General features: G+C 40.5%; 1 protein-coding gene across 2 annotated transcripts in view; it reads right to left on the bottom strand.

The window, feature by feature from the left end:
• Positions 1-6,987: 6,987 nt before the first annotated feature.
• Positions 6,988-11,788, bottom strand: part of LOC308302599 (ribosomal protein S6 kinase alpha-2-like) — a 50,282-nt gene continuing 45,481 nt past the window's right edge. For both annotated transcript variants that reach the window (XM_080746856.1, XM_080746855.1), the window contains 4 exons: positions 11,555-11,724; positions 10,334-10,551; positions 9,155-9,187; positions 6,988-8,632 (listed from right to left, as the gene is read on the bottom strand). In XM_080746856.1, coding sequence (XP_080602982.1) covers positions 9,181-9,187; positions 10,334-10,551; positions 11,555-11,724 — 395 coding nt within the window. In that variant the 3' untranslated portion in view covers positions 6,988-8,632; positions 9,155-9,180. The remainder of the gene's footprint in view (positions 8,633-9,154; positions 9,188-10,333; positions 10,552-11,554; positions 11,725-11,788) is intronic.

Raw genomic sequence — 11,788 nt, 5'->3', positions numbered from 1 at the left:
ACTGAAATGCATAAACTAACCTTCTAAGTCCTGGGGTAGGGTTAGGAACAACATAGCCTTCTAAGGTATGATTGTGTTTATTTCACCTCGTTTAAACCAGCAGTGAATGCATGGAACTGAGAGGATGAGGAGAGCAGAGAAGTGTTCAGAGTTCAGACCACAAGACAGGGCACAGTGCTATGTGGAAACCCCCTATTCATTACCCAGCAAGCTCGGTCAGGACCTGGACCAATCAGTGACGTCTGGATTGTGGCCAGATCAAGTCAAACCATGACTAGTCAGATCTGGTCTAGAATATCACCTGATTTCAACCAACATAAATGCTGGGATAGCTTTCTAGTATGTGATTTAACAAGGGGATGAAGATGAGTCTGTGTGTACTAATTGCACACACGAGAAGCAGCATCTTGAATAAACTTCTAGTCCAGAGTGTATTTTATGCAGATTGCTTAGTTAGACCCTGGTTATAATTATTTAGAAAGGACATTTGTAGGTGGTAGTCGTCTTAAGTCCCTTATTATAAATATAATTTAGAGAAAATCAGTGTTATTCAGAGTAATCCTGTAAGTAACAAAAGGAATGATTTGCTTACCATTAATGATCCAGCAGTCATTAAATAAGAATAGAATAAACATCCATTGTAACTTAATCATGATACAGACATGGACATTTCAACTAAGCACTGAGTCGTTTACGCAGGGTTAGAATGAGCATGAGCTCTGCATGGCTGCGTGCAGCTGCTTCCTGTGGTGTAACGGCCCTTTTTAACATAGTACTACCACATATCACCACCCAACACAACAGTGGTCCCTGCTTCACAATCAGTTGAAAATCCCGGATAACAGGTTGATAATACTGTACATACATTATGAGTTTGTTGCCGTTCTTCTACAACATGCTATCACTATGAGGGTGCTGACGCCATGTGTCGTGACCTATAGTAACCTGTCTATGTTGAGCTACGCTGTATTCACATGACAATGACAATGAGATTTAAGGCCCATTCCCACTGGGCCAGATAACAGATTTAAAAAAAACTCTTTCTCTTATGTGCTAAGGTTAGGTTAAGCCGGCCCTACACTAGCCGATAATCGGGCTATTTAATTACCCCCCCGACAATCGGGCTTCCTCCGACTGAAACGTGCCCGACTATCGGGCAAGAACGTCGACTAGCGTGAGGTCTCACAGATCCACTCGGAGCCCAGCCGAGTGGCTCGGAGGACGATCGGGGCCAGCCCGACTCTTTTCAAACATGTTTGATATTTTTCTGGGATCCCCCGTCTGGAACAGCAGCGGGTGACCAAGAGAAAGACAGCTGCTGATCGACAGATCTCTCTCTCTCTTTTTCTCTCTCTCCATCTCTCCCTCCCTCCCTCTCTCTCTCACTCACACATGTACAGGCGCGCGCACGCAGCCACGCACACATTTTTCATACCGTCCATATCCATCCGCACAGGTTGTATCATGATTGCTTGCGATGGGAATTAAAACTCAATACAGGTTTGTTTTATATCAGCAGAAATAGTCACTACCAGTCCAGCATGGGAACAGCCAACAGCGCACGGGTGACTGACTGACTCGCTATATTTGCGCTTGCAAGTACACGCCCACTGCCTGATCTACAAACCCTACAACGTAGCGTGGAGGGACACAGTTTGATCTTGGCAATCTACTGTTCCGTGCGCCACACAGTCAGACAGCAGTCACAGCACGCAGACCAGTTTAGCAGCGGAGAGAGAGGGTATAAAAGTCAGAGAGAGGAACAGAGGCATGGATGGAAACGTGTCAAAGTGAACTCATTGTCAACATGGGACACAAATTCCTTATTGAGGCGTTTTTTTTCCTCCATTGCGCGAAGCGATGCGATGGTGTGTTGTGTGGATAACACGTGTGTGTTTGTTTGTGTGTGCGTGCGTGCGTGTGCGTGCGTGTGTGTGTTGCAAGGCGAAGCTCTCAGAACAGCCCCGTGACATTTTGTATTCATTATATTATGTATTATTGCATTGTTCAGGCCCGACTCAATCTGAATAGAATCATGTAGCGTGCGGAGCGCCCGACTGTTCAAAACGGCTAGTCTGAGCCCGTTTAGATTATCTGGTAAAATAATCTGAAAAAATGATCCTGTAGTGTTTAATTCTACCCGATTCAGTCGGGCCCGATTATCTGTTAGTGTATGGCCAGCTTAAGGTTAGTTAAAGGTAGGTTGCAGAGGGCCGTCAAGATTGCTCTAAATACGCAGTAGTCCAGAGAACCAAACACTGATCTGTCCCTCTTACTGTATCCATCCTTCCACATTAACTGATACTATAGTGATGTGTTACATGTATGAGTACATGCCATAACTGTCACATTTCCTAATAATGATGATACCTTCTCCCTTCTTGACATTCAAACTGTCTTTTCTGTGACATTTCTTGACCTAAGATTTCCCAGTAACTGATTCATCTCAGCCCACCAACGGTCCATGGCGGCATGATTACAGGGAGCTTATAGCCTATACACATTGACTGCCAACCCACACCAGCATGTGTTGACTTGCTGCCTGGTGTTCTGAAACGCTGCTGTTCTATATGTAGACGTCACTGTGTGGAGGGGAAAAAGAAAACATACTTGTGTGTGTTTTCGATGGGTGTTCTCTCCTCAGCGCACAGTAGCGCGACACAGACACAGAGAAAGAGGATAAGCAACAAAAACATAATACATTAAATTGACTTTCTGGCCCTGGAATAATCAGTCTAAAGGCCCATTCCATGCACTGGGCCAGATAAACTGATACAAATATCTGTCTCCACTGAAGGGGATGGTAAGATACAGATAAACAATTTCTGTTTATCTGGCCCAGTGGGAATGGGCCTTAACCTCCAGGATGTTGCTGTGTCAATAGTTGTTTCCATAAAGCCTGTTAATGCGCATTAAGGGTTTTGCGCAAAAATCTTTTTATGGAAAAACTTCAAAATTCGAATAAACTTTCATAATCCGCAAAAACTTTTTTGCGCTTGGAGGAGGTGGGTTTTGAGGCTTTATCAAAAAAACTAAATGTGCATTAGTGAATGGAAACGGGTCAGACAATAAATGCGAATAAATTATGACGTTCAAAATAACACTTTCCCCAGCCCTTTGATGTCTATGTGTGCACATGCCTGCTGGTGTCTTATGACCAGACAGTGACAGAGCTCAAAGACCTCGTAGGAGGAAGGTGTGAGCAGCTGTACTGACTGATGACAGGTATAATAGAGGTTATGCGCGTGACATCATCATACCCAGAGGTTATGCAGAAACGCCTACTGAGTGGCAAAATACTACTTTCCGGGCCTTGACAGCCCATACTGTACATCCAAACAGAAAAGTCAACGTTAAACTCACTTTGCCACTCAATTTACTTTATGCATGCTCATACCGTCTATAATATATTATTCAAGGCCTTAAATCTGATTGTAAAACTGTGTGCTATTGCACCCATTTCATTCAGATAACTTACAATATGATTAACAAGGTTTATTATTGATGAGTATTACAAGTGTATATGTAACATTTTGACTTGGCGTCGGCTCTGCTTCCCCCTGCTCAGCGCAGCCCGGAAGAACATCATTAACCATTAGGAGCATATGTTTTGGTCATGCCCTCAACTAGAGAGGTACTGGATCGCCATATTTGGACATATTTCACAAATGTTTAATATAAATTTACAGCCCAACCCTTTAACAGCTATTTTTGGTGTACCGCCCAAAGAACTTCCTCATAATAAAATAACGTATAATGGTATTGCCTTCCTAACACTGCTAGCACGGAGAAAAATCCTCCTAGAATGGAAGTCCCCGTGTCCCCCTAAATTAGATCTATGGCTGAGGGACGTAATGCTATACATGAAATTAGAGAAAATCAAATTTGATTCACGAGGGATCCCAGGCGGTTTTCTGTCCAACTGGGGCCCTATAATAAATTATCTTACCAGTCTGACAAGACTGTCTGAAGACACATAGGTCTGACAGCACTGACCTAGTTGGGGACCCCCCACCTATCTCGCACGCAGACTCTTGCTTATATATATGTATGTATGCATGTGTGTATGTATGTATGTACGTATGTATCTATGTATGTATGTATGTATGTATGTATATATATGTGTATATCTGCTTTTTTTTTTTTTTTTTTCTTTGGAGGGAGAGAGGAGGAGGGAGGAGGAGGGGGGATAGGATAGGTAGAGGAGAAGAAACACATACACACACACTTTTTTTCTTTTTATTTATTTTTCTTTCTTCTTCTCTCTCTCCCTGTCTTTTTACTTTTTCTCTCTCTTATTGCTTGGTGGACATTGCTGATTTAATAATAATAATTATTGTTATTACGTCTTCTCTTAAGGATACTTTTTTGCTTTTTCTTTCTTTATTTTTTGCCTATGTGGTGAGGCGAACGGGAACTAAAGACCCAAGGGGTGGGGGGGTGTGTGTGGGGGGGATTGTTGATTGTTTTGTCTTAAGTGTTGGGTACTTTTTGTACTCTGAGTTAAGTGTTTTGTAGTGTATTGTCTGTTTTTTAGAGAAAAAAGAAAAGAAAAGCATATTTGTGTACCCACTATTCTGCCCTACTACACTGTCTTATGATGAATGCTGAATAAAAATTATTATAAAAAAAAAAAAAAACATTAGGAGCAGGGGGATATAAATATATAAATATATAAACACCCCCCATGGGGGACAGAATTAGCAGAGCCTACTGGTGGAGCTGGGGAGGCGGTGGGGGCAAGCAAGCGCATGGCACAACAGCCTGGAAGGCAGCAGCAAGAGAATGACAGCCTGAGGGGGTTACATAGCTTGGCAAGAGATCAGCTGACTGCCAGCAGGCTGCCACGTCGCCTGTGACGTAGACTGCGTAATAGTGTAGTAACAGACTTAAAGCAACATAGTGCGCAGTGACCCCTCAAGTGTATCTGTATGAACTAATTCTGCTGCGCTACATACATTAATGTAGACTTTTCAAAAGTTGAGCCACTCTGAGTTTACAATGTCCAACATCAAGAACACCTGTGGCCTTACAGTAGAATGAGCCCAATATGAGAGAAAACAACACACCACACATGAATGGTTCTATGGGGAGAGTTGAACATCATCACATGAATGGTTCTATGAGGAGAGTTGAACATCATCACATGAATGGTTCTATGAGGAGAGTTGAACATCATCACATGAATGGTTCTATAGGGAGAGTTGAACATCATCACATGAATGGTTCTATGGGGAGAGTTGAACATCATCACATGGATGGTTCTATGGGGAGAGTTGAACATCATCACATGGATGGTTCTATAGGGAGAGTTGAGAGTCTTCCAAGTAGAGAGACTGTAGCGCCCTACAGACAGACGGCGGTTGCCGCAGACTTTCTCACTTGGATCAGTGGGGATCACGCCGCCGTGGAGACAAACACGCTCACTCTGCGAGTAATATAAACAATGGGCGGTATTTTGCAAAGATGACCACAATCCAGTTCTTGCTGCCCGCGAGCACATGCACGAACAAGGGTGCTTTATAATGTGTAATGATTGTTATTTTAAAATCACAAATGAATGAATATTTAGGAGTGCTTTTACGCAGATTATAATGTACAGGTAAACTTTATACGTATACTATGTTTATAATGCATTATAATTATATTCAATTATAATTATGTAGCAGCAAAATGGCTTAGACTCAGAGCCTCTATACTGAAGACAAGAAGCATAATATCTCCTCAAGTCCTCAGAGGGAGAGTTAAACAGTTGTTTTTAGACAGTAGTATTTAGGGTTATCTGCAAAATAAATGCTTATCAATAATTTTCTTCTCATGTGTTCATAAAGGTGTCTGCTAACACCTCTCAGTTAGTTGCAACCCAACTCCTCTGGGAAACCTTCTGTGAGACAATCAAAGTTGGGGTACCAAGACTGGGAAAATACAAATTGTCCAATATGAACTTTTGGGACGTCTAAAGGTTTATGTGGTGCTGAATTCATTCCATTAAAGACAAATGACTGCCTGGCCATACAATTGATCACAGCTACTTTCTTCAATTATGATTAAATATCATCAAATATTCTGCCCTATGTGTTTATTGTTTTTAAAAATATTTAAAAAAGTGTTTATACAAAAAAAGTTGTTTATACAAAACGTTTTTTAACGTTTATTATCGAAACTTGTACTTTGAACCTATAGGCCTTTGCACTGCAACAGATGTAATGTGTATCTTTGCTATTCAGATGACTATGTATGTAGCCCTTTGGGCACTATTTTCACCCTCCACGTGAAACAAGATGTAGTCATTATTGCTGGCTTTCGGAGATTGGCTAATTGAAGGGCCAACCCCTGCTATCCATGTATAAAAGCCATTTTGTAGACGCTTCATGCTATGACCTGACGAAGATGTATTGACATCGAAACGTTGTCACTCTTGCCTGCACCCTGTATTAATAAAAAAGGCTCTAAAAGTCCGTGTTTGCTCCAGTATACTCCTTCTACACATTCAAGTCCTGTTCCTGAGATGCACCGGACCGGCCTGAACTAGACTAGAGGCGCGATGGATACTCCTCATGCTTATGATTAAATATCACTTTATTTTTGTAATAAAAAATAAATAAAATCAATCTGGATGCAAACAATCTGATTCGGGTTGCTAGTGTGAACACTGCTGAAGTGTAAAATGAATGTCAAGTTACAGTCTCTACTATAATACAGCAGTAGCTCAAGGTTGGATCCCTGGCTCCTCCTGGGTCAGTGTTGAGTCCTTGAGCAAAACTCTGATCCCCTTGGTGCTGCAACCTCTTCACACATCAAGGGAACTACAGAATACATTAATGAGGAGAATCAGAGAATCTTTATCAATATATAAACTTTATGTAACAGTAAGCAAAGCAACAGACCATCATATCATCACATGATGAATGGAATATGAATGGAATCGATACAATATAGATTTTTCTTTTTTGATTGACTTATTGATTAATTGAATACTTTATTAGTCGAACAAGTTGACAGCAACAACATTAAGGCAGAAATCATCATCATCATCATCATCATTCGGGTCCCTCAGTTGGCGTTCAGCAAAAGGACAACTTTAGCTGCTGACACTCGTTGAGATGTTAAAAGCTCTTTTTTTATACTTTATTAAAGTCATTCAACATGTAAAATATCTTCCAACAAATTCAGTGTCATTATTCATATTTTTCTGTTACATGTCATGGCCCTGGCCTGTATGGACATCAAGGTTGTTCAGCCAAGTCCTGGGGACTTGTTTCCTCTGTAGTTCTGTAATTGATTATGTTAACATTTTGAACAAAACCAAACACAGGGCTGTCATGGAAATATTACTGGACAATTAAATGTAACAATTACAATTACATTATTTAACTTTGGCTTTGGACATACACAGTAATACAAAATATATACATTGCTGTTTGGAGCAAACGATTCCACAGGGCAGTTCATGACAAATAACTTAAAATGTCTAAATACATGACAATGATTGATACCAGCAACCAAAACAGGCCAGATCAGGCCAAGCATTTAATAATTATCTGTGCATTACATTGGACTCAAACAGCTTCACAAAACGTGTCAGATTATGAACACACCGGATGTTGAAGACGTGTGCACAGGCCGTTTACACACATTTTACACTTTAGGAAAGTTCGTCCAACACTAAATCTGCAAGTAACAAAGTTTTTCGCTCACTAGCGAAACATTTTCGCTCACTAGCAAAACGTTTTCGCTCACAAGCGGCTGTCTCGGTTACCATGGTAACCAGCTTAGACATCTGTGAGCGACAGACGTTAAGACGTCTGTGAGCGTCTTAGGCACTCAAAGTAAAGTGTTAAAATAATTGTTACCCGTTTCTTATCCACTTGATGCCTTGTGGCATTTATGGTTTTACTCTTATCATGTACCTGTACTAGGGATGGGTATCGTCTGCGATACTTTTAATGGTATCGATCGCATGACGTCGATACTATCGGGTATCGGTTCACGTAAAAACGAACGATACCTCGTTTCGATACTCTGGAACGCACCCCTGGCCGGTCGCATCTGTAACAGTTGGGCTACTGAGAGTTTAATGACTGCTTTAGTAGGCTACACTCGTTAGTCGTTACTGTGGAAGCCTATAATGTTTATTATTATGATGATTATCCAACGTCTATACTCTCCGCTCCGCCACACTGTGTGATCATCATCATCACCTCTGCTCTACCGCAGCAGCTTCCGTGTTGAAGTTAATCTTAAATAAAAAGTATCGAAAATGGTATCGTATCGATTCCCAGGTAACGAAAAAGGTATCGTATTGATTCAAAGGTGAACGATACCCATTCCTAACCTGTACACAGGATGTAACAATATAGTACCACCTTGAACTGTATTCAAACAGTTTCACAAAACGTGGCAGATTATCAACGCAGTAAAAATATTTACATACATTTTACACTTTAGAAAAGGTAGTCCAACACGACATCTGCAAAGTAACAAATACCAGAAAGCCTTAAAATCATTGTTACCCATTTCCTATGCACTTGGTGTCTTGTAGCACATACTGTAAGACCTTCACAGAATGCTTCCACTTCTCCAGGTCAGCTGCTGCAGTCACTTCACACCATGATGTCATCCTGCTTCTTTTCTAATGGTAGTGGAGTAACAAGTACAAGATTTATCTTTGAGATGTAGTGGAGTAATATAAAGTACTGAACAATGTAAATACCAAAGGAAATTAAAAGTAAATACTTCCACCATTGATTAAAATACTCTTACTTGTACAATGTATTCAGAAAGTTACTGAAGTAAATGTAACACAGTAAATGTAATTCCACATCTAGACAAACTCCAACATTAATCTGATATAGTCATGTACAGTAATGGTAATAGTGTTGAATGTGTCCAGTTAATGTGTGAAACTTTATTTACATTTTAGGCTCACTGTACACATATATATAATCTATTTCAACTATTTATTGTACTAATATCTTTACTTTACTTCTTTAATTTAAATAACTTGTTTTCCCGTTAATAAACACATTACAGGTATGGTTATTATAATCTTAATTCACAGTAGGATGTTAATAGATGAATGTCACATGCAGATGTGTATATGAGCTGTTCTACATATCTGGATGTTCATGAATAAAACACAATAAACACTTACACTTCAGCATCTTCTCTATTGATTGGTCAAACCCTGGGGGTGGAGGAGAGACAAAGTCAGGTCTTCATATATTTAAATGACGTGTAAGTTCCACCTCTCAAAAGGGCAACTTTATTTTGCATCCTGAATGTCAAGCCTAATATTATTGAATGTTGCCTAAGTGCAATAATTGCAAGCCAATGTTCAGAGGCATTGTCATCATGTCTTACTTTCTTTAACATGAAGGGGAGAGGATCTACCCAGTACCTACTATTTGTCATCTAGACTACAGATAAAACATTCAGTTGACACTTGACACAGGCAGAGAAGTTACAGCTGCCTATTAATTTGTGCTGTTGATTGCCGGTCAAATCTGGGTTAGTCTCGCGTAGCCAGACAATAGGGGTGTAACAATATAGTAACTGCATCGAAATATCGTTTTTAATTTAAAAAAATCGAAGTATATGATGATTTTTATTTATATTAGGATAAATGTGCACGATGGTAAAAATGAAACGGAAGTGGGGAGGAGGCTTCACTTCCGCTTTAACCGGATACTTATCATTCTTCTTATGTTACCCCAGACTGTATGACGGGAGCATTTGTCAGTCAACAGTCTGGCCACGCATGCCAAAACTGGGTCAAATGCGCATTCTCAACGAGCCACCGTTCACCTGCTGATCTTACAAAGCGTAGCTGACTGGCAGTGTCCACCGTGAGCCCTACACTGCTATCTATTAAATCCAAGGAAGTTGGAGCAACACCCTAACATTGTGGATTTTAGTAACAAAGGTACTAGTAGACTATATTTGAGATGTATGATGATCAGTTATTATTCAGTGGTCACTTCAGTATCCAAGACGTTTTAACAACTTCCTCATAGCAGTCTTCTACCGACAGAATAACCTCGGCAGTGAAGGGGACCGATCATCTGTGCATGCATTAAATGCGTCAACAATTTTAACACAATTAATTAAAAGAATATTAATAATTACCGCTGTTAACAAAAACAGATACAATTGGAAATACTCCAGTAGAGTAAAAATACCTAAACTTACTTTACCTATATGTAAAAAGACCCCTGCTCTATTATAATAGCTACAGTATGTTTATTCTGAGAATATGAAAATATAACTTCAGCTGAAATAAGATTTCATCAGTGAATGAATGAATGTGGAGCTAAAAATGTTTCAATCCTACCTCTCAGTTGACCAGAAGGGATCGGCCAAGCATTCCTCAACTGTAGGTCTTTTCTTTGGGTCTTCATTGATCATCTTCTCAATGAGATCCTTGGCTCCCTCATCCTGAACGTGGTCCAGGTTGTAGATTCCATCCATAATGTTGGTTTCACATCTACGGCCTTTTCCAAATGGATGTTCTCCTCCAGACAGGATGTAATAGATCAACATCCCAGCCACCTTTAGAATGAATGTGAAAATGATACCGGTATAGAATACACACACACACACACACACACACACACACACACACACACACACACACACACACACACACACACACACACACACACACACACACACACACACACACACACACACACACACACACACACAAACTAATTAAATTGTTCTACAGAATACAATAAACTGGATATCACTGATTCTTTTAGAAGGGATACAATATGTAGCCTCGTAAACCAGACTCCTACGAGTCAGTTTACTAGGCTATACTAGGGATGTTAATCGACGCATTATTTGCGAATCGACGCGTCGAGGACGAAAATCAGTGCGTCAATTGACTTTTAAAAAAAAAAATCCGCTAAGCAGCAGCTGAGAGGAGAGCACAACGGCACATTACTTTAAGCAACACAACTTATGCAGCTGCACCCATCAGAACTTGCATCAAAGCCCTAATAATAATTATAATAAATAATGCTCTTCCTTGCGTTAGCATGGGGTCTGTTCTCTAGAGACTAGAAGCGGAGTGAAAAAGTCCATGGAAGGTAGTGGGAGCGCTCTGGCTGGCACCCCAGGCTAGTGTATCAAATGTGGAGCTTTGGTCTGCCTCGCTCGTAAACAAAACACATCCAGTCAGCGACTTGGCGCGCACTGTCATGACGCGTGCATCAGACCAGTCCAGCAGTGTTTCTCAAACAGTAGTCCGTGGACCTGACTAGCGCCGCATGCATGCGAATCTGCGATGCATGCAAGTACTGTACAACACAGACAGACACACACCGGTCCTCTCACATTTGGAAAACATTAGCGCTTATAACGTGATTTTTCGACTCATACTTTTTGAGTCGCGGTAAGCATGAGTTGATTTTTGAGTCGATTTTTCACATCCCTAGGCTATACAATATGTTCATCCATCATAAAGTCTCAGCCATTAAGAATGAATATAAAGAACACATTTATGTTGTTCTCATTCATCAAATTCTCATACAGAATAAATAACAACCTGGATGTCACTGCTTCTTTTATAAATGACAGAACCTTCTTCTTCTTCTTCCAAAGTCTCCTTTGCCATCCAGGAAGTTGTTCCTGCAGGGCACGTGAATATACTTGAGTCTCCTTCTGGTAATTCTCGGCTTATTCCAAAATCTGCCAATCTAGCCTTGCCTTGAATATCTGCAAAGCATATTGGGTAAGATAATATAAGAGTTATAGATTGAGCAAAATACATTTTCTGTTA

This window comes from Nannobrachium achirus, assembly GCF_963921795.1.
Source record: "Nannobrachium achirus genome assembly, chromosome: 17".
NCBI classification, from domain to species: Eukaryota; Metazoa; Chordata; class Actinopteri; order Myctophiformes; family Myctophidae; genus Nannobrachium; species Nannobrachium achirus.
The sequence above is the reverse complement of the archived record's forward strand: the minus strand, read 5'-3'. Positions and strand labels throughout refer to the sequence as shown.